This window comes from Mustela lutreola, chromosome 13 (assembly GCF_030435805.1).
Source record: "Mustela lutreola isolate mMusLut2 chromosome 13, mMusLut2.pri, whole genome shotgun sequence".
NCBI lineage: Eukaryota > Metazoa > Chordata > Mammalia > Carnivora > Mustelidae > Mustela > Mustela lutreola.
The window spans coordinates 85914377-85941200 of NC_081302.1; the positions used below are offsets into that span (position 1 = coordinate 85914377).

The 26824-nt window shown below is 34.8% G+C and overlaps 1 protein-coding gene across 2 annotated transcripts in view; it reads right to left on the bottom strand.

Moving 5' to 3' along the window:
• Positions 1-26824, bottom strand: part of ZMYM2 (zinc finger MYM-type containing 2) — a 113017-nt gene that overhangs the window by 51367 nt on the left and 34826 nt on the right. For both annotated transcript variants that reach the window (XM_059144722.1, XM_059144721.1), the window contains 6 exons: positions 23760-24057; positions 21398-21563; positions 20454-20666; positions 6411-6482; positions 2422-2572; positions 1844-1959 (listed from right to left, as the gene is read on the bottom strand). In XM_059144722.1, the coding sequence (XP_059000705.1) occupies positions 1844-1959; positions 2422-2572; positions 6411-6482; positions 20454-20666; positions 21398-21563; positions 23760-24057 (1016 nt within the window). The remainder of the gene's footprint in view (positions 1-1843; positions 1960-2421; positions 2573-6410; positions 6483-20453; positions 20667-21397; positions 21564-23759; positions 24058-26824) is intronic.

Sequence of the window (26824 nt, forward strand, 5' to 3'; positions counted from 1 at the left end):
GAATAAACTTTTTAGATAAAAACCAGCAACTGTGGGGCGCCTGGGTGGCTCAGGTCATGGTCTCAGGGTCCAGGGATCTAGCCCTGCATCGGGCTCTCTGCTCAGCAGGGAGCCTGCTTCCTCCTCTCTCTCTGCCTGCCTCTTGGCCTACTTGTGATCTCTGTCTGTCAAATAAATAAGTAATATCTTTCTAAAAAAGAAAAAACCAGCAACTGTGTCCTTGATGTTTAAAAAAATAAAACAATTTAAGTCCATTGAATACTATCCTATTACCTTATTTTGAAATGGGAACATCATCTAATGAAAACATAAAGTTCAAAATCTATGGTGCATTTTAAGATAAAGAGAAGGGGAACAAATGCTGCTTCTCTATTCTTTGTATCATTTTTATGCAGAGTTACAGTGATAAGGCTGTCAACACTTACCTGGATACATTCCCCAGAAATAAGAGTGTATATTAAGTATTTCTTTAAAATATACAATGTACATATACAAATTGTCTCTTCAAATCATGGGCAATAAACGTTTCAGTCAAATTTTAAAAAGTAGTTAAATGTTTTCTATTAACATTTCAGTTTACCAACATCAAAAATAAAGTTGAAATCTGAGAAGCATCTTATTAATCCTTACTCCTTAACTTCTGGTTTAAGAAAAGCCAAGAAGTCAGAAGTATTTGCCACTCTAAGGATGTATTCAAGGGCCATGATCCCAACTTCCAAAATAAAAGTTTAGTCTTGAAAATGGCTTATTACCTAAACTCAGTCAAGAATTTAACTTATTAATAAAAACAACATTCACCCGGCTGAATTAAAAACCACCTCAATTTAAATACTAATAAAGGTTGTAACTACTCTAATATACTTAAATGCATTTTCAATTTAAATAACACAACACAGTGTCTGCAGCATTGTAGAACTGCTGGAAGATTATCATGAAGCATCACTTTCTGTACCGGTTTGAAACAGAGTACCTCAAAATACTCACCTACAGCAAGGTAAACCTACCCACTTGTACCACTTAACTAATACTAAATTCCCTTTTCAACTACTCCTTACAAGCAGACAGTGAGTTTACATTTGAACACGTCCCATTAAATCCAACGTTGAAGAACTATGTCAGAACATTCTTTACATTTACAAAAATGAAAAATGTCTCCCTAAACTGATCTTCTATTAAATTAGGGTCCACTGGGGCGCCTGGGTGGCTCAGTGGGTTAAGCCACTGCCTTCGGCTCAGGTCATGATCTCAGGGTCCTGGGATCGAGTCCCACATCGGGCTCTCTGCTCAGCAGGGAGCCTGCTTCCCTCTCTCTCTCTTTCTGCCTGCCTCTCCATCTACCTGTGATTTCTCTCTGTCAAATAAATAAATAAATAAAATCTTTTTTATAAATAAATAAATTAGGGTCCACTATAATAAGTCCCATCCCCATTTTACATGGTATATTTCTAATATATGAAGAAAACATTTATGCTCATCACTTCCAGGCTAAATAAACCCATGTCCTCCAACTATTTATGATAAAACAGAATTCCCCTTAAAAGTCACATTATTGAAACCATCAACTAAGAACACATCAGGCACTGAGCTTAATTATACTAAAATTTATTTTGCTTCAAGTTTCTAACATAAACAACAATTAAAAAGCCAATTAGATTATCCATGCTAAGTGGTAAACTGCTGCAACTATGTCTACTACAATGACTCTATAATCTCTACCCTGCAATTTGACCTTCAAGAAACTACATAAAAGTTAGCACATTTAAAAGAGATAAAGCATATTACACTGTTTATTTTCTATGTGTTTTTTATTGGGAGTGAAAATTATCCAAAATAAATAACAAACCTGAAATTTAGCCACACAACTGGAATTGCAGAAGTTATACAGTTTCCCATCAGGCATTGTGGCTTGATACTGAGGTAAAGAGTTTCGCTTACAAAAATGGCAAATAATTCCCAAACCTAGGAGAGGAAAGGTACATATCTGATTTCTTTATAAAGTGATTAAAAGTCTAGAACAAAATTTTAATTGACCTGAGAATAATTTTTAACAGAAGCTTCTGTAAACTATTCTTTTATTCATTTCCAAGATTATTTGCCTCTTAAAAAGTATTATGAAGAGTCTGACATCATGTCTCTAAAACAAACATGGATACATGAAACAATCTCAATTTTAGATCTTGGGAAGGAAAACATTAGCTAACAATGGAGACAAGGATAGAACTTCACCAATAACTTGAAGAAAATCAAAGAAATATGGAATGGTCAAAACTACTAAAAGAAGTCTGCAGTAAGAAAGTTTAATGTGATAAAATTGTTTACGTAGTTAAAAACAAGTATAAAAACAAAATTAAGGGGAAAGAGTAATTAAGAAATTAGTCATGTTATGAAGGTTTTTTAACTTTCCAAATACCTTAAACTTACTTTGTGATTTTGCATATTTTGTCTTGTGACTGTTCATGCAAGCAGTTGAACAATATGGCTCCATATATCCATTAGGACCTATACACTGAGTCATATCAAAAAACCTGCACTGTGTTCGGCAACCAGTACAAGTGGTCAGTTTTCCATATTTCTAAAATTTGAAACATAAAAAGATAATTATGAAAACTATAATTTAATTAGAAAAAAATTATATTTTTCATTTTCAGTACACCTTTTCTCTCTGCAAAACAATTCTGTTAATCTCTATTCAGGTTTAGTGGGTCAGAAATCTTCATTCGGATGCAAACTGTTAACTACAATGCAGCTAAATCAGGTTCAAACAAATGTAATGATCTCAGCTAAGTCTCCTTAAAAAAATAGGGGTTTTCCTCTATTAGTCAGTTTAAGAGAATCCCCCACCTATAGGTAAAGTATAAACTGAAAAACAAAGGCACATGTTTTCTGTTCATCATGACACACTTCTTTGTCATCTGACAGAAGAAATTAAATGGACCTACAAGTATAAGCCTTACTTATTAATCAAATGACTACAGTCCTTCAGAGGAAAAAATTGGTATTAAATATTTTTTCCATTGAGCTGTGCTGTTGTCTCAACTTTTAGAACTTCTCTTAAAACTAATTAACCACCTATGTATAGTACATTTACAATCTCATTCAACCACAATAATACACCACTTGTAAATTTTTTTAAACTAAAAAAAGTCACTTAAAAGGATTTTGGGTTAGTAACTAAAGCTAATCACTAGTCAACAGATAAGAATAGTCAATACTCTGGCAAGAGTAAATACTTGCCAATACATAATTCAAAGAATCAAGGTAAAATATATTAATAAGATCAAAGGAGGTACACTTTGAAAATTACTGGACAAAAGCAATATTGCTGAAATATACAGTCTTACAAAAATACAAATACAGCAGATGAACTGGTGTATTTGTATTAAAAACATGAGAGTCACAATTAGAAATCAAACAAAAAGGAAACCAAGTGCAACTTTTATTTGATCTCTCTTCTGAGTGGTTGTACAATTCTCAAAAGCTACTAAATCAAATATCAAATGTCATATTGCAAAACTGTGTCCATCTTTCCACATGATGTTGAGATTGTTTTATTCACTGTCATACCCAACAGCATCTAGTACAATATGATATTAAAAGGCCTCAAAATGTTCCATGGATGGAGGACTAATAAATGTCAGGGAAGATGATAATCAGGCCAAAAATAAAATGGGTAAACTGCATGGACAAATTTCATGAGCGCCACAGGATTTTAGAAAATAAAGGTAATAAATTAAAGGTAAAATAACCAAAACCAAATAACTACCATCAACACCAAAAAAAAAGAAAAAAAAAAACCTTTCTCAGCCTACAACAAATAGAGGAGTAACTAAAAAACGTAACTGGTACCATAAAAAAATTATTTTTTATACCATTAAAAAACAAGAAATCTGCCTTTTCCTCATTTCTTAAATACCACATCACGAAGTCCTAAATTTTACTTTTCAAAGTGGAAATCAACCCATTCTTTAATCTCTCATAGACTGCAGAAAGAAATACTGATCAACAATCAAAGAATGGTAACAAGGAACAGAAAAGAGTAACTGCAAACCTATGAAATCGAATTATAACTTTCCCAGTGTTACAAAGACAGCAGAGGAGAGAATGCTGTTTTTCCACTTACAATAATTCAACCTTTTATAATGGGAAAAGAGTCCAAAAAAACCACAGCAATATAACAATAAAAGAAAAAAGAATTTTTAAAATCTGGCACCACAGTACAAATTAGAAATACTAAAAATATCAGGACACTTGCCATTAGATCATCACAAAGAGAAAAAAGCAATCAACTCTCTGTAGATGTTTGTGCAAGACCTGCATGTAGCAGCACCCATCAAGAATTCTTTTATCAATATAAATGAAGTCCAACCATCTAACCTAATCCTGGATTAGGTTTTTTTTTTTTTAACTTATTAGATACATCCTTCAAGTTGACAATAATTTTATTGGCAGAATGGTTAAGTAATTAGTAAGTTTTAAGACGTACCAATAAAAAGTAGACCAGTTGAATTGGGTCAAGTAAACAAGGAGCTAAGCAACTGGTCCACACTGACAAATACTTTTATCTGAAGAGAATGAGAAAGTACTATCAGAAAGATAGAATCATTAATATTGAAAATATTTTAACACAGCCACTTTCACAGCCACCACTTCTTCAAAAACAAAAGGACCCATTTAATGAAAGAACATTAGTAAAAAACAAAAAAAAGAATTATCTGTTCATGCCATGTTTTCTGTTACATGTGTAAACAATCAAAATATTTAAATTTCATTCATCCTATAAATATATACTGAGTTTTAAAAAAATGAAATTAATTGTAACAAATTCACAATTATTATATTCTCCATGCAAACATGGGAGAAAATAAATCCACTTACAAATTCAGTGAAAAAGAATAAGGTATAACTAATTGAAGTTAAGATATTAGTGAGGTAAAGGTAAATATAATGGGGAATTTATGGCAAATTGGCTCATTTTCAGCCTATTCATTTAAAAATGATAACTTATATATAAATTTTACCCAATTACATATGAATATCAAAATTAATCATCACATGATTTTAAAGAAACCTTCCCCCTAATTTATTCTTTTACACTGTATGTAATACGTCTCTTTTACTACATTTTGACCAAATGAGTGAAGCACATGGGAAGGTACTCAAGAGATAAAAGCTTGATGTACTTGAAATTAAGGGGCACTCTACTAAATGTCCTGTAGTATTCGAAAATGTTAAAGTCATTAAAGACAAAGACTAGGAACTATTTCAGATTAAAGCAGACAGGACTTCCAACCTCAACCATGGTGGAGTACAGAGACGAGATCTAACCTCCCACTTTTAAAAATCAGAAAACTATGCAAAAGATAAAAACAATGGCTTTTAAACATTCCACAAAACATAATATAACTCATTATATAGAAATTTTAAAAAGTCAAGCTGTGGAAACAAGATCTAGAAATGACAGCTAAGAAAAGAGTAGACAAAAATGTTAAAAGAACTACGATAAATATGCTGATGTATTCATGAAAGCAGTTGAGGAAAACATGAACATAATGAGGCAAGTAATAGAAGATATAAAAAAGACCCAGAAAGAACTTCTAGACATGGGAAATACAAGATCTGAGACATAAAATATACCATATGGGACTAACAGTGTATGAGAGAAGATTAGTAAAATTAAAGATACAACAGCACTCTCCAAAATGAACAAAATTAAAACACACACACACACAAAAGAAAACCAATAAATAATAGAGTCACAGGGACCATGGGACAAAAGCAGGAAATCTAATATATCTGGAATTGGGGTCTCAGAAGAAGGGGACAGGGAGACAAACATTTTTAAAGAAATAATGGCCTATAATCCAGGACTGGATCCTAAACAAGGAGTAATTTTTTTTTTTCATTTGCTACAAGGGACATTAATGTTTTAAAATGTGAATAAGGCATACAGATTAATCATATAGCAGTAGTATGTCAATATTAATTCCTGTACTACAGTTATAATTATTAATTCTATACATTTATTAGTCACATTTTTATGTAGTATTCATCTGGATTAAGGAATATGAATTTGGAAATTTTTATAAAGTAAAGGGTTTTTTTATCTTTCAGGTAGGCACAAAAGAGGGCCTTTTATATCCTAGGTAAATGCCTACTGTACACAAGGTACTGTGAATAAATTTTTTATTTGAAAATAACTGCTAATAAAAATACCTAAAAGCAAATGAACATATCACAATAGATGTAAAATTTAGTGAAATAAATTTTGCCTATAAGAAAACAATCATCTGATATATTTTAAGTTCATAAATTTTAATATACTTCAAAATGCACACAATTTTTCAGGTACATACTATAGTAGCAGTACATGAGATTGTTAAGGGCTTCACCACCACCATAGTCCTGCTTACCTCAGGCTGCATTAAGAAAGAGTCCTGCATGTGGTCTCGAACCTCCTTCAGGAAGCTTGGATGGCTACCTACCTAAAAAAAATATTTTAAAAGACTTCAAAAAAAATTTTTTTAAAGGCTGCTTAATTGAAAGGTAAATAGACAATCTGTAGAAGTTGGTTCTTAATTGTCTGTGTCTTACAAACTCATTCAAACTTTTAAAAATGCCTATCTGTCCTATCCCCAGTGCCATTATTACTGCAATTATCCTATAGGGAAAAAAAATAATAACAACGGGTAACAAATTATAAACAGACCCTTCAACTTACTTGATTTGCCTATAAGTAAACCTAGCCAAAAAAACATTATTTCGTAGATGACAATGTATTCTAAGAGCTCATTACAGCCGAGGGTACCTCAAAGCATTCTAAATTAAGTGATTTGAAGATCATGCAGTTAGTTTTCATTACTGGCAAATGGGTTGCTTTGGAAACTCTTTTTAGAACACATGACAGTTTACAGCACATTCGAATTTACATCTTCACTCCTTGCAGAAAGCTTCCTGCTTTCCATTAAAGTCAAAATGGAAAATGAAATACTGAAAGAGAAATGTTAAGTATTATACAGTCTCCACTGCCAGGACCTAGATTATTAGTATATTCCAGAAACTAATTCAGCAACGGGGATATAAACAATGCAGCCAAGTTAAATGTTAGAGACAAATGTCAAAAAGGGAGGGGAGGGCAAGGGTTAAGAAAAGATCACCATAGAGTTTTACTTCCCTCAGACTATAGGAAAAGACATTCAATATAGCATCTTGTGTAGTGGTCTCTAAACATGTCTGATCGTGTCCCCTTGTCAAGTAAAAATGTATGCATGGATTTCCACTTATTTACTTGTAAATTATAAGCATGTAATATATGAATTAAACATGAAAACATTTTACAGAACAAAAAGAAATACTTTTTAAAATAATTTTTATTCTATTTAACGATAGTACAAAGAATATTTTCTAAATCCACTAGAATGGAATCATTTGGTGTCAGTGGAGGCTATGTGGGGAGCAGTAAAGAGGCAATCCTACTCCTCCCAGGTACGGTGGATAAGCCAAAGCCCAGAGGGGATCCAGAATTCCTATCCTCACCCAGCACTAACACAGAGCTCCTCCCACTTCAATGGATGTCAAGAGAGACCAAATGGACAGCCAGGATCTCAACCTACACCGGTCAGTACTGAGGTTAGGCCTTCCTACCCCTACCACAGCAGTGTCAAATAAAGCCAGCTAAAGCAGAAGGTTTAAATAAGATCCAGAATGTAATAACATAATACCCAAAATTTCCAGGCTTTGATTAAAAAAAAATCATAACCTATCAAAAATATCAAAAACCGGAACGCCTGGGTGGCTCAGTTGTTTGAACGGCTGCCTTCGGCACAGGTCATGATCCCAACGTCCTGGGATCGAGTCCTACATCAGGCTCCTTGCTCAGCAGGGAGTCTGCTTCTTCCTTTGCCTCTGCCTGCCACTCTGCTGTGCTCTCACTCTCTCTGACAAATAAATAAATAAAATCTTAAAAAAAAAATAACAAAAACCAGAAAAAACACAATTTAAATAGAAAAAGATGGGTGACGAGGTTGCTCAGTTGGTTAAGCATCTGCCTTCAGCTCAGGTCATGATCCTGGAGCCCTGGGATCAAGTCCCATATCAGGCTTCCTGCTCATTGAGGAGTCTGTTTCTCCTTCTGCCCTTCATCCTTCTATTGCTCTCTCTCAAATAAATAAATAAAATCCTAAAAAATGATAATAATAATAAAATAAAATAAATAAATGGAAAAAACAATCAGTAGATACTAACAATGAAAGAACAGAGATATTAGAGTTATGACAGATTTTTAAAGCAGCCATGATAAAAATGTCTCAACAAAGAATAAAAATATACTTAACAATGAAAAATACAAATTCATATTTAAAAAAACAGGATATTATAAAGATGAACCGAATGGAAATTCAAGGACTAAAAAAACCCACTAACAGAAATTTTAAAAATCAATGGATGGGATATGTCAAAAGAACACAGGAGCCAAGTGAAAGTGCTCCCAATGGCCAAAGCTAGAAAATTTTGACCAAGAAAATAAAACTGTATTTTATTATAGCCCCAAATTATAAAATATCCACGAGTCCTACTAGTATTAGTAAGTGACTGAATAAATGAATAAATGAAGGAGAAAAGATAAATCTCTTACACAGAAAAATTCCAATTAGCTATATACTCCACCCTAAAGGAGATAGGGACTTCATTCTCAAGAATACAAGGGAAAAGCCTGGGTGACTCGGTCTGTTAAGGGTGGACTCTTGATTTCAGCTTTGGTCCTGACCTCAGGCCACCGCCTCAGGCTTGGCACAGGGCATGGAGCCTGCTTGAGATTCTCTCTCCACCTCACACTTTGCTCCTCTCCCCTTCTGGGCACACACACTCTCTCTCTCCAAAAAAGAAAAGAAAACAAAAGAAAAGAAAAGAAAAAGAAAAAGAAAGAAAGGAAAGAAGAAAGAGTACAACATGGAAATGGGGTGGAGAACCTTGACAAATGCTACTGCAGCAAGGTACAACATCAACTTCAACAGTCATTTTAAATCACGTTGATAGATGTACTCTTGTGATGTGATGAAAATGGCAGTGTAAAAAGTAAACACCTCTGCAACATTCCTCCTAAAAACCTACAGCCCCAATCTGTCTAATGATGAGAAAACTTCAAACAAATTCCAATAGAGGGGCATCTTACAATATACCTAAATCCTAAAACCTATCAAGGTCATCGAAAACAATAAAAAGTCTGAGAAAATGTCATAACCAAGACTAGCCTAAGGTAACATGATTACTGTATATAATGTGGTATACTAGATGGAATCCAGATCAGAAAGTGTATATTGTATAGAAGGAAATCTGAATAAAGTAATGACTTCACATAACAACAAATACATTAATACCAGTTCATTAACGGCAACAAATATTATCTTAACGATTTAAGTTATCAATAAAAGACCATCAAAGAGAACTCTATGCTATCTGCTTAATTTTTCTGTAACATTAAAACCATTGTAACTCTTTAGAAAACAAACTGCCGGTTGCTGGAGGGACGGTGGGTGGGGGATGGAGTAACTGGGTAACAGGCCTTAAGAAGGGCACTTGACGTGGGGCACCTGGGTGGCTCAGTGGGTTAAAGCCTCTGCCTTCAGCTCAGGTCATGATCTCGGGGTCCTGGGATTGAGCCCCACATTGGGCTCTCTGCTTGGTGGGGAACCTGCTTCCTCCTCTCTCTCTCTCTCTCTCTGCGTGCCTCTCCACCTACTTGTGATCTCTGTCAAATAAATAAATAAAATCTTTAAAAAAAAAAAAAAGAAGGGCACTTGACGGTAATGAGTACTGGGTGTTATACGTAACTAATGAATCACTACACTTTACCTCTGAAACTAAAAACAAAACAAAACAAAAACCAAAAAAAACAACAAAATACCATTCTAAAAAAATTATTAGCAAACAACAAGAGAAAACCCCAACCAACAGCAGAATGGTAAGACAGAGGAAAGAATCACTGAAGACAGAAGAAAGAATCCTTGAAGGGAAATAGAGAAATAATCCAAATTGAACTGAAAGAAAACAGACTTGGACTGTAAAAAATGTACAGAAGTTCAGGCTCCCTATTTGGCCTCTTTCAACAAAGAATAAAAGTCACTGTAGTCCTGAAGGGAGAGGAAACATTGCAAATTAGGCAGAAGATAAAAGAAGCTGAGCAAACCCCAGAAAGGATAAACTGAAAGAATCACATTACCACAGTCGAATTCCTGACAATTTTAAATAAAATTAAAATTTGAATTATTTTTATTCAAAAATAAAAATAAGACAAAGAAAAAAATCTTGAAGCCAACAACAGAAAATGACACAGCAATAGGAGAAATACAGCTGGCACATAAAGACAGAAAACTTAGTCAATAGCCCCTCTACTGGATCCAAACACCACAGGAATAATGTGGCACTAACTCCACCCACACAAGAAAAGGACAAGAGAGAGGAGAGCCTCAACTCTACTTTGGCCTGGCTGCTGTGAACTGCCCTGCTGTAGCAATCCAATTAGGATGATGTGAGAAAAGGCCAAATAGGGAGCCTGAACTTCAACCCTATCAGGAAATAACAAGGTACCCTGTCACCTACCTATTCAAGATGAGAACTGATACAGTCAGGATTTTCAACAGCAGTAACAAGGCCCAAACTGAAACCACACTTTGAAGAGCAGAAAGGGGAAGAAAATAAAAAAAAAAAAAAACCAAGTAAAGTGAACAAAGCCTAAGGAACCTATTAGGACAGATCAAGTAGACCAACAGTTGCATTATGAGAGGCCCAGAAGAATAGAGAAAAAAGAATGATTATTTCAAGAAATAATGGCTTAGGGGCACCTGGGTGCCTCAGTCGGTTGAATGTCTGCCTTCAGCTCAGGTCATGACCCCAGTGTCCTGGGATGGATTCCAGCACAGGGTTCCTTGCTCAACAGGAAATCTGCTGCTCCCTCTCCCTCTGTTACTCCCCCTAATCCTGTTCTCTCTCTGGCCCTCTTTTTCTTTCAAATAAATAAATAAAGTCTTTAAAAAGGAAAAGAAAGAATGACGGAAAGCTTCGTAAATTTTATGATAGGAAACAAATCTAGAAAGCTGAAAAGCACAACAACTTGTAAGTAAGATTAAACTCAAAAGACACACAAGAAGACACATTATAATCAAACTGCTGAAAGACACAGATATTCTTGAGTAGCTACAGACAAGCTATTCATCAAGTACAAAGAATCCTCAGTAAGATTTTCCACCATTTTCTCATCAGAGAACGTGGAAACCAAAAGGCAGTAAGAGGACATATATTAAATGTTGAAAGAAAAAAAATTTCAAAAAAATACTAAATCTGGCAAAGCTATTATCCAAACATGAAGAAATAAAGACATACCCAAATAAAAAACTGAAAGAATCTGTTACCACCAGATCTACTCTACAAGAAATACTAAAGAGAATCAAAGATGTATGCCAATATGAAAAGGAAACTAAAAAGTAACTCCAGCAGAATGAAGAAATAAGGATCTTATAAGTAACTACATGGGCAAATATAAAAAGCAATACTGCTATATTTTTGGTTTGTAAGTCCAAATGCACAAAACACAACTGTAAATCTGTTATTATGCAAACAGTATATAAGATGTAACTTATTACAACATTAATAATGGCAGAGCTATACAGGAGCAGAGTTCTTAAATGCCAATTAAGTTATCACCTCAAATTAGTTACAAAATTTAGAATGTTAAATGTTAACCATATTCAGTAGCATACTGAAAGTATTATAACCCACAAACAAGAGTAGTTCAATAGAAGGTAATGAATATAATAAAACACACAAATACAATGTTGGTAAAAACCACATCATAATCTCAAATGGTAAAGTTTGACAAAATCCAACACACATTTGGACTCAAAAAACTAAGACTAAAACTACCTCAACATAATGCCATATATGAACAACGCATAGCTAACTTCAGACTCAACAAAGACACAAGGTTTTTCTTTCCTTTGTAAGATCAGAAACAAAACATGGCTGTGCAATTTCTTATAGTCTACAAAATGGTGAAAATTCTAGCCAGAACAGTGAGGAAAAAGAAATAAAAGGCATCGAAATTGGTAAGGAAGAGCGAAAACTACTGCTATTTGCAGATGACATGACTCTATGTGGAGAAAATTCCAAGAGAGCCACAATAAAGCTACTAGAGCTAATAAATTCAACAAAGTTGCAGGTACAAGATCAACACTTAACTATCAGTTATGTTTCTAAATACTAGCAATGTATACTCTGAAAAGGAAATTCATAAAGCAATTCTATTAACAATAGCATTCAAAAGAATAAAATACTTATAAATATACTGAAGGAGGTGAAGACTTGTACGCTGCAAAGTACAAACTGCTGAGAGAAGTTACGAAAGGTCTAAATGAGGGATGACAATCCCATATTCACACAGGAAGATTTAACATTGTTGAAATGTCAATACTACCTAAAACAATCTAGAGAATCAGTGCAATCACCATCCAAATTCTAATCATCTTTACTAGAGAAAAGGAAAAGCCGATCCTCAAATTCACATAAAATTGGAATAAGTCTAGAATACCCAATCTTTAAAGAAGAACAAAGTTCAAAGAACAAAGTTCAAGAACAAAGAACTAATTTCAAAACTTACTACAAAGACACAGCTATGTAACAATGTGGCACCTGCACTAGAACAGACAAGTAGACCAATGGAATATAAAATGAGTCCAGAAATAAACCTAACCACCTATGGCCAAATAATATTTTACATTTATGACAAGTTCATTCCATGGGAACAACACTCTCTTCAACAGATGATGCTGGGACAACTCGATTTCCATATACAAAAGAATTAAGCTGCCTGCCTATCTCACATCATAAACAAAAATTTAATTCAAAATGGACCAAAGAGGGACGCCTGGGTGGCTCAGTTGGTTAAGCAGCTGCCTTCGGCTCAGGTCATGATTCCAGCGTCCTGGGATCGAGTCCCATATCGGGCTCCTTGCTCCGCAGGGAGCCTGCTTCTCCCTCTGACTCTGCCTTCCACTCTGTCTGCCTGTGCTTGCTCTCACTCTCTCTCTCTCACAAATAAATAAATAAAATCTTTAAAAAAAAAAAAAAAAAAAAAAAAAAAAATGGACCAAAGAGGGACACCTGGGTGGCTCAGTTGGTTAAGCCGCTGCCTTCGGTTCAGGTCATGATCCCGGGTCCTGGGATCGAGTCCTGCATCGGGCTCCTTGCTCAGTGGGGAGCCAGCTTCTCTCTCTGCCTCCCTCTCTGCCTGCTTGTGTTCTCTCTCTCTCGCTGACAAATAAATAAAATCTTAATAAATAAATAAATACATAATAAAAATGGCCCAAAGACCTAAATGTGACATTTAAAACCATAAAGCTGACAGGAATAAGTCATCTTAACCCTTGATTTGGCAACAAATTCTTAGATATGGCACCAAAGACATAATCAACAAAGGAATAAAGGTTAACTGGACTTTAACATTAAAATTTTTGTACATCAAATGACATTATCAAGAAAGTAAAAAAGCAACCAATAAATGGGAAACATTATCTGCAACCATAAATCAAATAAGGGATTAGGGGCATCTAGGTGGCGCAGTAGGGGAAGCAGCCAGCCAACTCTTGGTTTTTGCTCAGGCAGTGATCTCCAGGTCCTGAAACTGAGCCCCACAAGGAGCTTCAAGCTCTGCATTCAGTGTTGTCTGCTTGGGACTCCCTCTCCCCCTGCCTCTCTGCCCCACCCATGCTCCAGCGCTCTCTTACTCTCACACTCTCTCACTCTCTCTCAAATGAATAAATAAATCTTTAAAAAAAAAAAAAGTAAAGAAAGAAGGGGTTAATATTCAGATTAAAAAAAAAAAAACTCCTAAGGGCGGCTGGCTAGCTCCGCATTTGCCTTCAGCTCAGGTCCTAGGATGGAGCCTACTGGATTCCCTGCTCAATGGGGAACCTGTTTTTCCCTCTCCCTCTGCCCCCCACCAGCTCACGTTCTTTCTTTTGCTCACTCTACTTCAAATAAATAAATAAAATCTTTAAAAAAAAAAAAAAAAACAACCCTACAACTGAAAAACAGAAGGAAAAAACAATGCAATTTAAAATGGGCAAAGAATTAATACTTCTCCAGAGAAGATATACAAATCACCCATAAGCACAAAAAATACATCATTAGTAGTCAGAGAAATGCAAATCAAACCCATAAATACCACCTCACATCTACCCAGATGATTAAAATAAAATTTAAAAAATGTTAAAAAGCAGAAAGTAATTAAGTGCTAGGAAGAGGTACAGAAAATGGAAACCTCATGTAAAATTATCAATACAGTTGTTTCAGAAAAAGTTTTACATTTCCTAAGAGAGCTAAACTAGCCTATGACCAACCAAATCAACCTTAGGGATATACCCAGAAGAATGATAAACCACTACTCAAACTGATACTTGTATGCCAATGCTCATTGCAGCATGATTCACACTAGCCAAAAGGCTGGAAACAACCAAAACACCCTGTAACAAATGAATGGATAAACAAAATGTGATCTATATATGAATATTATTCAGAAGTAAAAAATAATGCTACAAACATGGATGAAACTGAAAACATTATCCTAAATGAAATAAACCAGACACAAAAGGATAAAGTATGACTTCAAGTATATGAAATATTGGGGTGTCTGCGTGGCTCAGTGGGTTAAGCCGCTGCCTTCGGCTCGGGTCATGATCTCAGGGTCCTGGGATCGAGTCAAGCATCGGGCTCTCTGCTCAGCAGGGAGCCTGCTTCCCTCTCTCTCTCTCTCTCTCTGCCTGCCTCTCCATCAGCTTGTGATTTCTGTCAAATAAATAAACAAAATCTTTAAAAAAAAAAAAGTATATGAAATATCTAGAACAGGCAAATTTTCATAAAGCCACAAAGTAGATTAAAGATTACCAGGCACCATGGAGGTAAGAGAAAATGAGGAGTTCCTGGCTTGTCAGTTTGTTTCTGTCATTAAAAAGTTCTAAAAATAGAGACGATGACTGCACGTTATGAATATATTTCATAGGACACTCAACTGTATACTTAAAAATATTTCAAAACAATTGGAAATTTTGTTTTATACATATTTATCACAATTTGTTTTTTAAAACTATGAGTTATATTTTCTTCCCATTTTATGCTCTGGAATGGTTTAAAATAGCTTTGAGATTACCTTTTTAAATCTGATGGAATTTCCCTATGAAACGAGCAGGTAGTCCTGGGTGGTTCAGTCATTTAAGAGCCAGCCTCCACCTCAGGTCAAGATCCCAGGGTCTTAAGATCTAGCCCAAAGCTCAAGCTCCCTGCTCAGCAGGAAGTCTGCTTCTCCCTCCCCCTCTTCTTCCTCTCTGCTAGTGCTTTCTCTAATAACTAAAATCTTAAAAAAAGAAGAAGAAGAAGAAGAAGAAGAAGAAGAAGAAGAAAGAAAAGAAACATTGGAGTCTGTTTCTTTTTGTGGGGTAGTTCACTGATAACGATCTCTATTCCATGGAAATTTCTCAGCCTTATTTTATCTGCTCTGGAGTCAATTTAGGTAAATTATACTTTTTTTTTTTTTTTTTTTTTTTGGACAGAGATCACAAGTAGGCAGAGAGAGAGAGGAGGAAGCAGGCTCCCCACTGAGTAAGAGCCTGATGCGGGGTTCGATCCCAGGACCCTGGGATCATAACCTGAGCCGAAGGCAAAGGCTTTAACCCACTGAGGCACCAAGGGGGTCTGGTAAATTCTATTTTCATATACACAAAAATTATATTTTCATGGAAAATTACTCAATCTACATTTTCAACATTTTTATATAAAGTTCTATACAAAGTAGTCCCTTTTAAATAATTTTCTTCCATTTCCACTATTTTTAAACCTTTCCCTGATTAATGATCAGTTGGTCTAATTTTTCACAGAACTTACTTATCATAAAGACAACATTCTGGGTTATTTTGGTACTGTTTTGATTTCTTAACTTACTAACTCCTACTTTTATTTTTCTTTTCTTCTCACAGTTTCTTTTTACAACTTTTTGATTAAATATTTAATTAATTTATTTTCATTTTTATTGCTTTAAGCATGAAAAGATAAGAATTTTGCTCTTAAGCATTTTTTAAAGCAAATAAAACACTGGTATCTTAAAAAGGGCACTCAAAAAGGGAAATTATGAATACCAATGGGAAAGTGCTAAATACAAACAATGACAACTAAACATTTGAAATATGATGACCTAGTATGGTTTATTCTAGTAATGCAAGAAAGGTTAGATGGGTTGTAAAATAACTCATTAAAATAATTCATGTATTAAAATTAAAAGCAGAGAAAAAAATGATACAATCACCTCCAAACACTGAAGATCTTCAAAACTCAACATTAATTTTTGATAAAATACTTTGGAAAACAAAATTCAATGGGTGCTTCTTTAATATAGTAAAACTTATTTATCTCAACCCTAAAGCCAGCATCTTATTTAATAAGGAAACACCAAAGAAATTCCCACTGGAAAAACAGATGTTTACTAATTTCACTATTCAAAACTATACTGGAGTTATTAGGAAATACCATCAGGCAAGACAAAATGATAATGGGAATAAGAAATGTAAAGAAAGATCTAAACTTTCTATTTGCAGGTGGTATAATGGTTTAGTTAAAAATCCAAGAAAATTAACCAATAATGATGATTTAGTTAGATAGCAGGCATTTAAAATAAATTAAAAATACATGTGCATAAATATATGTATACACATATATAAAATAATGGAAAAGAAAACCTCATTTGAAATAGCATCAGGGGCACCTGGGTGGCTCAGTCAGTTAAGTCCTACTCAGGTCATGAATCTCAGGGTTGTGAGATAGAGCCCAGGGTCAGGGTCAGCACTCAGTGTGGAATTTGCTAGGGATTCTCCCTCCACATCTGCTATTCCTCCTGCTTTTGCCCAAATCTCTAAGCGCTCAATCAATCTCTCTCAAGTAAACAAAATCTTTAAAATCAAAAAGCAACAAAGAAGGTAAAATATTTATGAATTTATTTTTTCCTTTTTTAAAAATATTTTATTTATTTATTTGTGCGATAGAGAGAGCTCACACAAGCACCACTGAGCAGGGAGCCCTACGAGGCAAACGCTTAACCTACTGAGCCACCCAAGGTGTCCCAAAATATTTACGAATTTAACAGGAACATACTGATATAACAAATAGAATGAAATCCCTTGTTCTATGATAGGACATTTTGACATCACTTAGATGCTGATTCTCAAGGGCAGTCATTTGGACGCAGATAATATTTGACCCATAATTCAACAATATATCAGAATTCCTTTAAATGCATTCAAGATTTAAAGATTAAAATGAAGCCTTGCAAACAGAAGTAAAATATGAAAAGCATTCCTTTATAGTCTGGGAGTGAGGAGAAGTATATAAAACAAAATCCAGAAGGAATAAAAGAGAAACTGTTAAATTTGACAATAAAATTTAAAATTTTACATGACAAAAAAATCCAACTCACACATAACATGGCAGAGTATCATCACATATTAATGCCACTTACATAACTTTATAAAAAGTCAAACCATGTTTGAAGTCAAAGACAGTGTGTGTTTTTTAGGAGGTAGAAGGGGATAGTAATTGGCAGAGAACAAAAAGGGGCAGATGGAGAACTGGTCATGTTCAGTTTCTTGAAGTAGGATCTTAAGAATGAAGAAGAATGACTCAGATTTCATTTTTAATACACTGTAAGTCAGGGATTGCTATTCTACAACTTTACACATGGTGAAATGAGGCAAGACACAAAGGTTAAATATTTTGCTCATGACACAGATGGGTGATTGGTGGGTCCAGGATTTTAACCCATACCAACTTAAAGCCAGCACTCTCAACCAAACCTTCTACATATCAGAAGATAATAAATGCAACATAATCATCAAACATCAAACACTATAATGAGGTCTTGAAAATTATTATTAGTCTGGTCCTTCCCATCTCCACAGCTTTCCTAACACTAAAGAATCTGAAGTATGCCACACCAATACAAATCCTACAAAAGCTGGAACTTGGTCTACTTTACTTCCCACAAGCACTATTTCCAGAAACTAAGACAGTACTTGCAACATGACAGAAGTTAAGTAACTGTTTGTAAACAAATTACAAATGCATTTTGCTTATTAAAATAAATGTTCTATTTATTTTTAAAGTGGGCTCCACACCCAGTGTTGAGCCCAATAAGGGGCCTGAACTCACAACCAGGAGATCAATACCTGAGCTGAGATCAACAGTCAGAGGCCCGGGTACCCCAAAATAAATGTTCAATTTAATTGGAAAAGCTGAGAAGATCAAAACCCAAAGAAAAAATGGGTAAAATTGGTAAACAGTCACAGAAAAGGAGACAATTAGTTCTGAAATTTAAAAAACTGCTCATCATCACTCCTAATAAAAGGAATACAAATTACAATAATATTAACGTATCATTTTTACCAATCAGAATGATATGCTGATATTCTCAGCTGGAGAGGCAACAGGGAAACACTGGCACTTCCACATATATTACTGAGAGAAATGCAAACTGGTACAATTGTAACAGACGGGAATTTAACAACATCTAACAAACTAACATATGGATTCCTTAGACAAGCAATTCAGTTTCTAGGAATCTACCCTGATGCCATACCTCCACAGAATAAAGTATATACCAAGTTATTCATCATTTATGACTTATAATAGCAAAAAACCTGGAAATAACCCCAATACCATCCAAGAGCAAAGTGATCAAACAAACTATCATATACACCAGTGCTGTCCGGGATATGATTAACCAGTAGCTCTTCAGAGATTAAGGAAGACATCACAATTTGCACATTTTGCAATTTCACTGGCCGTGAAAATACTACCAATGCGGCTAGTTTCAGGCTATAAAGTGAAACTAAACAGCAAACTGGGAAGAGATGCACAAAAGCACACAATTATGTGTAATATTTCCATTATATAAACACAAAAGAAGTAATCTTAAGAATACAGATATTAAGATACAGTAATTAGGAAGTAATAGATTTTGAGTATTTATTTTGTTTTCAATATTGGTACGATCTGAATTATGTCGTCCCCCCCCAAAATTTGTACACTGAAGCCCTACTCCTAATGAGATTGTATTTGGAATTGGGCCTATAAGGTGACAGTTAAGTTTAAATGAGTACTAACAGTGTGGTCCTTACCAGACAAGACTAAGGTCCTCCCTTGTAAGAGGAAGAGATACCTGAGATCCCCTCTCTTCTCCTCCCCCCAACCACCCTTTTGCAAAGAGGAAAGACCAGATGAGGATACCTCAAGGAGGAGGCTATCTGCAAGGCTCCAAAGAGGACCCCTCACCAGAAACCAACCAAGAAAGGCACCTTGATCTTAGACTTGTAGCCTCAGGACTGTAAGAAAATAAATTTGTTGTTTGAGCCCTCTAGTCTGGTATTTTGTTAAGGCAGCCCTAGCAGACTAATATAAATTATTATGTTTATTATTAATATAATTATCATATATTATTAATATAATTAATTTTTAATAGAGTGTTTTTAATAACCAGCTCACAAATTTCCTAAAAATTTAACTTGAGCAGCCATTAAAAAAAGAAAAGTTCATCTGTCATTGATATACAACAATTTCCAAGGTATACTATGAAGTGAAAAACAGAAGATAGCACATACAGTATGCTCTTCTCTACAGAAAAAATAGAAACTAGGAATGAATTACATATTATCTTAATTTTTCAAAAAGAACAGAACATATAAAATATTAAGAACTGAAAAGCTAATACCTATAAAAGATGAACAGGAACCAAAAGGAAAAGATAGAAACAGGAGCTGGTCTTCTCTGAATATATTTTTTTATGTACATTTTATTTTTGAACCATATGTATATATTCAAAAACAAACTAAATCAAAAGACCTTAACAGGGGCACCTGGGTGGCTCAGTGGGTTAAAACCTCTGCCTTCGGCTTAGGTCATGATCCCAGGCTGCTGAGATGGAGCCCCACATCGGGCTCTCTGCTTGGCAGGGAGCCTGCTTCCCCTCTCTCTCTGCCTGTCTCTCTGCCTACTTGTGATTTCTGTCAAATAAATAAATAAAATCTTTTCATTAAAAAGAAAAAAAAAGACCTTAACACTGAAATATAAGACAATCATTGCTAAGCTTTGAAAAAACCACTATTTGCAACCCTTCTCTTCTACCCATAAACAAATATTTCAAAAGAGCAATCATTCTGCATTTACTATTATATGTAAAATCACACAATGCCCAATAATTTACATGTATCAGTATTCATTTGGGATAGGTCATCTCCAAGAGATGAAGACAATAATGGAATTAAATGAGATTCCAGGATAAACCTACTTAATAATGCTGCTAAAGGAAAACTATTACAATTTAAAACATATTCAAGAGAATGGCCAATTCTGATTGGATCATGAATTACCTGTTTGTATTCACTGACACAACTTTGACAGCAAAATCTTTTCTGCTGACCATCAATCACCAGGACATTATTTCCAGCACCTTTGCTGGGCAGGTACTCTCCACACTGTTCACAGCAATTCATTATTAAACCATTGGCCATTCTGTATCTATTAAAGCAGTGGTCACTGCACAGCTTATGAGTCATATTTTTAAAGCTAACTTCATGGCGAATCTAAAAATAAGCAAACAAACACATGAGTATCACAAGTACTAAGTAACAAAGTACTCCAAAAGAAAAAAAGCTTCAGTGATTTTTCTGTGGAGGGTAAAGAGAAAATAAAAATATCTTTCATTTTTCTTTGAACTATTTTTATACACATAAGAAATACATGTATGGCAGAGGGGGAACCACTACTAACATCACTACAAACGTCTCTAGAAATACCTAAAAATGACAGGAAACAACACAGTTTGGATAGGGTTAGTATAAAATTCTAAAACAGATTGGAAATCTTTAGACAAATCCAAAAGGAACTAAAATTAAGTACATAATTCAAATGAGGTATATATAGCACACAGTTTTCTTTTTCTTCAAATTCAAAAACTTTAATACCATTTAATAATGTGAAGTTATCAAAAAATATTCCCTCCCTTTGCTCTCCTTCTTAAGCATTCTAGTTTGTTGTCTTTCTTTGGTAGTCAGCCTATATGTTTAAACACTATTGTTCTGTCTCTACATGTTCCAAACCTCAAGAAAAGGGTCAATTAATATTATATTTTAATATTTCCTAAATCATTCTCCCCATGGGAGAACAGGATTACATAATGGGATATTTATAAGGTAAATTTTACGTATCCACAGTTTTAAGGAAATATACACAGATGGAACAGTTTATCGTAACTATTAAATAAAGAATATTCCCCTTAGTTAGAATTAAAGAGAAAAGGCACAAAAATACAAACCTCTGTTAGTTTACCACAAATTGTACATCTTGATTTATTTAGAGCTCCTTTAGTAGGATTTTGTTTGTCCTCATAAAGAGACAAACAAGATGTACTACAGAATTCCTGGAAGGATTCACTAGAATCCACTTGAGCAACAATGGTTCCTTTCATTGTAGTTATATCTCTGAAAAATAAACAGAACAACTTAAAGTAAAATTCCATTTTAAAAGAAATCAAATATGAGAGTAGTAACAAACATTTCTAATTTCCATAAACTGAACCCTGGGAATCAAACACCATTTTTAGGTCCATTAAGTCACTTTTACTATTTTAAACCTCTTGGAAATAAAATATGAACACAAAAGAAGCTAAAGTATTTTATACTATTAAATCTTTGCCAGTACTCAATTAATCTTCAAATTCCTTAACAAGGCTTTCAGATACTGGAAACACTTTTTTTTTAAAAAAATTGTTATTTACATGGAACTTAATGTCCAGGCCTAATCTGAGGTATAAATTTATAATACCTAGTCAATTCTTTCCTACAGGTAAGTAGAAAGCTTTAAAGATCTAGGTCACAGAAATATGACATATATTTTAGAGAAGATAATTGAACTTAAGTGCACCTCCATACCCATAACCCCAAATAACCCCACTTACCATTCTACACATTCTCTACAGCTCTCCAAATGCAATTAGAAATGGTAGAAAATGGGGCACCTGAGTGGTGCAGTCAATTAAGCGTCTGCCTTTGCCTGAGGTCATGATCCCAGGGTCCTGGGATTGAGCCCCACATCCGGCTCCCTGCTTAAGCATGGAGCCTGCTTCTCCCTCTCCCACCCCTCTGCTTGCTCTCTCTCAAATAAATAAATAAAATGGTTAAAAAAAAAAAAAAACCACCTATTAAGCTCTCCTTTAATAAAATTCTGAATTTCAAGGTCCTATATTACAGTATGTAAAAGACTCCTACTCATATAAAGCAGTCTAAAAACTAGATAACTGTTCCAATATTAAGCTTGTACAGAACATTAAGCCTTTTTCAAAGTTCTAAGATCTAAAAATATCCTCACAAATGTGGGCTTCACCAAGAGATGATACAGAAAAAAAACCTATACCTGGTTTGACCATTACATTAATATACCATATCCCCCCCCTTTTTTTAAGTAGACTCAGCATGGAGTCCAACACAGAACTTAAGCCCTGAGATCAAGAGTTGGACACTTAACTAACCAAGCCACCAGGTACCCCAATATTCCACTTATTTCTAACTAGTTGAAGCCAGACCTTAAAATTGGCAGAAGAAAGAAGTGTCTCTCTTCAAGGCTATCAAAAAACTGGTACTTGAATCTTAATGATTATTCTAATGATTTAATGTTCAAAACAAGCATAAAAACATAAAATCCAAAGACTTGCCAATTTAAAATAATCTTAAAAAATATGAAGACAGTACAAAATTTGACCTATTTTTATACAGAACTAAATTCTAAGTAATGCAAATAAATACATAGTCTTTTGACAAATTCAAGGAGTACAATGGAGATTACAGACAAAATTACAAAGGCCTAGTACTTAAATCAATCCCAGGGGCACCTGGGTAGCTTAGCTGGCTCGGCCTCCGACTCTTGATTTTGCCTAGGTCCGAGGTCTAAGGGATCAAGTCCCAAGTCTGGCTCCATGCTCAGTGTGGAATCTGCTTCGGATTCTCTGCTTGGGATGCGCTCACTCGCTCTCAATAAATCCGTAAATCTTTTATAAATAAATAAACAAACAAACCGACCCCAAAGCCTACCCAAATAGGAAGTCTTTTAATCATAAACCACCAGGTGGTAGAGAATCCTCCAAAGCCATCACACAGGGATGCCTGGGTGGCTCAGTTGGTTGGGCAGCTGCCTTTGACTGGGGTCATGTTCCCAGGGTCCTGGGATCAAGTCCCACACTGGGCTCCTTGCTTGACAGGAGCCTGCTTCTCCCTCTACCTGCCGCTCCCCCTACTTGAACGCTTTTCTCTCTCTCTCTCTGACAAATACATAAATAAAAATCTTCAAAGCCATCACACATTTCATTTTGGCTTTAACATTCAAACAACTAGCTTACTAATATTTCAAACACCATAGTTCACTTCTAAGACTCTTATAATCACTTCTCAGTCTTTTGGCTAAGATCAAGTCTAAGACTCTTAAAATTTCCCTAAAACTATATACCACCAATATTCAATCATATGGAATTATGTTGAAGGTAAACCTTACCTACGCTTGTGATGAGCAAAGCATAACCTACAGACTTGTCAAATCACAACGTTGTATACCTGAAACTAATGTAATACCAGGTGTCAACTGTACTTCAATTAAAAAATAAAAGAAAAAAGAAAGGTAAACCTTACTTTTTACACATAACACAAAGTTTCTTTGGAGCCGGCTTGTGAGAGAAGGAAGAAAGGCAGGTGGTAGAACAAAAGAGATGAGCTGATCCTTTTCGTTGATAAGCTGTCTGTCCCTTCTGTAAAGGTTTTTTGCAGTTTGCACAAGTGACTTTAACTGGTTTAGTGGGTTGTTGTTGTTGTTGTTGTTGTGCAGAAGGCTGGAAAATTTGTTTAGGAAGTGAGGCCACTGGTGATAAAGAATCCACCCCTGGTTGTTTCTGATTACGAGGAAATGAAGCTGATTGAGAAATCCAGGAATCTTAAAAACAAAATGCACAAGGAATTTAAGTAATGGAACAGATATTTATACACACTGACAATGATATTACATAAACAATTCTAACAGCCCATCTTCTACAAGTTTAAGAAATTAAATAGGCAGCAGTATAGCAGAGATGTAAAAACCAAAGTTCTGGAGTAAGAATGCCTGGTTGACATTTAGACTCCACCGATTAGACTGGAAAGTTACTTAACTCTGTGCCTAACTCTTTTCTAAACTGGAAATTGTACCAACCTCATATGAATGGTTAACATTAAATGATAATTCATGCAATAAACCACAGTGACTAGCATAGAGGAAGCACTAAAAAATATTAGCCATTATTTATTAGACAGGAAGAATTAATTTACAGAATATCCCTTTAAGTAAGGAATACATACATCAACATATAAATATAATAAAATCTTGACCAATCAGAACCTTTGACAAATTTAGTACAGGTCTGATAAAGCTTATCTCATAAAGCTCCACTGAGGGTGGAGTCCAACATGGTATTTGAACCCACAATCAAGCTCAAACCCCAGAGATCGAGTTGGACACTTAACCACCTGAGCCACCCAGACACCCCTTAAAACATGTTCTTAAAAACAGGTCTTTTCATATTTAGTTCCATGGACTCCAGACCACATAATCTCAAAGAAATTAGAGTGTGACACAGAAATGACAAGCCAACTTATACTGACCAACATCATATTACTCTCTCCCTTCAAACAGTTTCAGCATCGCACAGAATTAAAAATGTGTAACAATAACTCTGGATTGCAGAGTAATTTATCTTTTCTCTCTTTATAGAAAGCTTCCTTAGTGCTTAACAGAAGTACCCACCTTACTATACTAGTTACTACTGCACAAACCTCACTACACTGACAATACCATAACCATTTTCCCTTCTGAAACTTTACAGACCACCATTCTGATTGTCTCTAGTAATTTTTTTTCCTTTCTAGGCTCTTCCAAATTTTGAACTTCCATACATAAAAAGCTGCCCTTCTATTAAAAAAAATTTTTTCCTTCCACAGGAAGTACAAATATATCTGGAGCTCAGGAAAACTTCTCTACTATCAAAACCTTAAGGAGGATGGTTTCCTGGTTCCAACCCAATCCAACAACCTAACGATTTCAAGGGGCTACGTAACACTGCTACTCAAATTTTACTTTACTCCACAATATCCCTCACCACAAAAATTGAATTTTATACAAAGAGTAAACGGAGTGCATTCTAGGATCCTGCTATCCTGTTATCCTGCTATTATGAAGGTAATGGACCAGTTATAATCAAGAGGTAAAAATATTAAAGAATACGAAGAAAATACAGTTGGCCCTTGAACAACATGGGTTTGAACTGTATGAATCCACTTATATACACATTTTTTATGATAGTTATTTTCCTTTCCTTAGAATTTTCTTAATAACATTCTTTTCTCTACCTTAGTTTACGGTAAGAATACAGTATATAATATATACCGTACAAAGTATGTGTTGACTATTTATCATTAAAGCTTCCAGTCAACAGTAGGCTACTGGCAAAACAAAACAAACAGTAGGCTACTAGTAGTTAAATTTGGGGGGAGTCAAAGGTTATACATTAATTTTCAAGTGTATTGTAAGAGATGGGGTGTTAGCACCCCTTATCCCTGCAATGTTTGAGAGTCAACTGTAGTCACTAACTAAAAATTTCACCTTATGAAGTGCCTCCAATCAAAAATTATATTTGAACATATATGCCAGAAGAAATAGCTTCTTGCAACACAATTATTGGTTCCTTAGAATTTCTTATTTTGTAGGTTTATCATTTGAATACATATTTAAAGAAACTATTTAAACTTAAGGACATCTATTAACTTGATTTAGGAAAAATAGCAAGATTTTTCCACAATTTAATTTTAGACCCTGTATAAATGTCACCCTTAATCTATTTTTCAGCTCTTATATTTCTCCTACTTTCAAATTTTCACATCCTCCAACATCAAAATACTTTTAGGAAGACAAGTTTTGTCTAAACCCTCTATTTTATACAAAGGATATCAGGGGTAACAGTTTAATTTGCCCAAGTCACAATCAGTCTTAGAGCCAGTATAAATAGCCAAGATTTTATAACTCCCTATTACAAATAAAAGCAGCACATAAAAACAAAAGCTAATTCATAAAATAGAGGAGCAAAAGGTATATTTGTTTAGTTTTTCTGATAAGTAATATACAGTCCTTGTAGGAGTTTCAGTAAACAGAAACACAATGCTATTTTTTATTTTTAAATATTTTTAAAATAATCTCTACACCCAACAGGGGCTTGAACCCACAACACCAAGATCAAGAGTCACATGCTCAGGTGCCTGAGTGGCTCAGTTGGTTAAGCAACTGCCTTCGGCTCAGGTCACGGTCCCAGCGTCCCGGGATCGAGTCCCGCATCAGGCTCCCAGCTCCATGGGGAGTCTGCTTCTCCCTCTGACCTTCTCGCTCATGCTCTCTCTCAAATAAATAAATAAAATCTTAAAAAAAAAAGAGTCACGTGCTCTACCATCTGAGCCAGCCAGGCAATCCCCCAGGAATATACTGTTACAATATGCCCCGATTCAGCAATATTCCTAAAGAAATAACATCCTAAAATACATGCATAAGAATATTCTTAAGAATTATTTACAGAGTAAAAGCTGGAACTCAGCTAAATAGAGAATAAAAGCAAACATATAGACTTGATATGAACAAAAGTTCAAGATCTACTGTTAGGTATTTAAAGGAATGGTAGGAG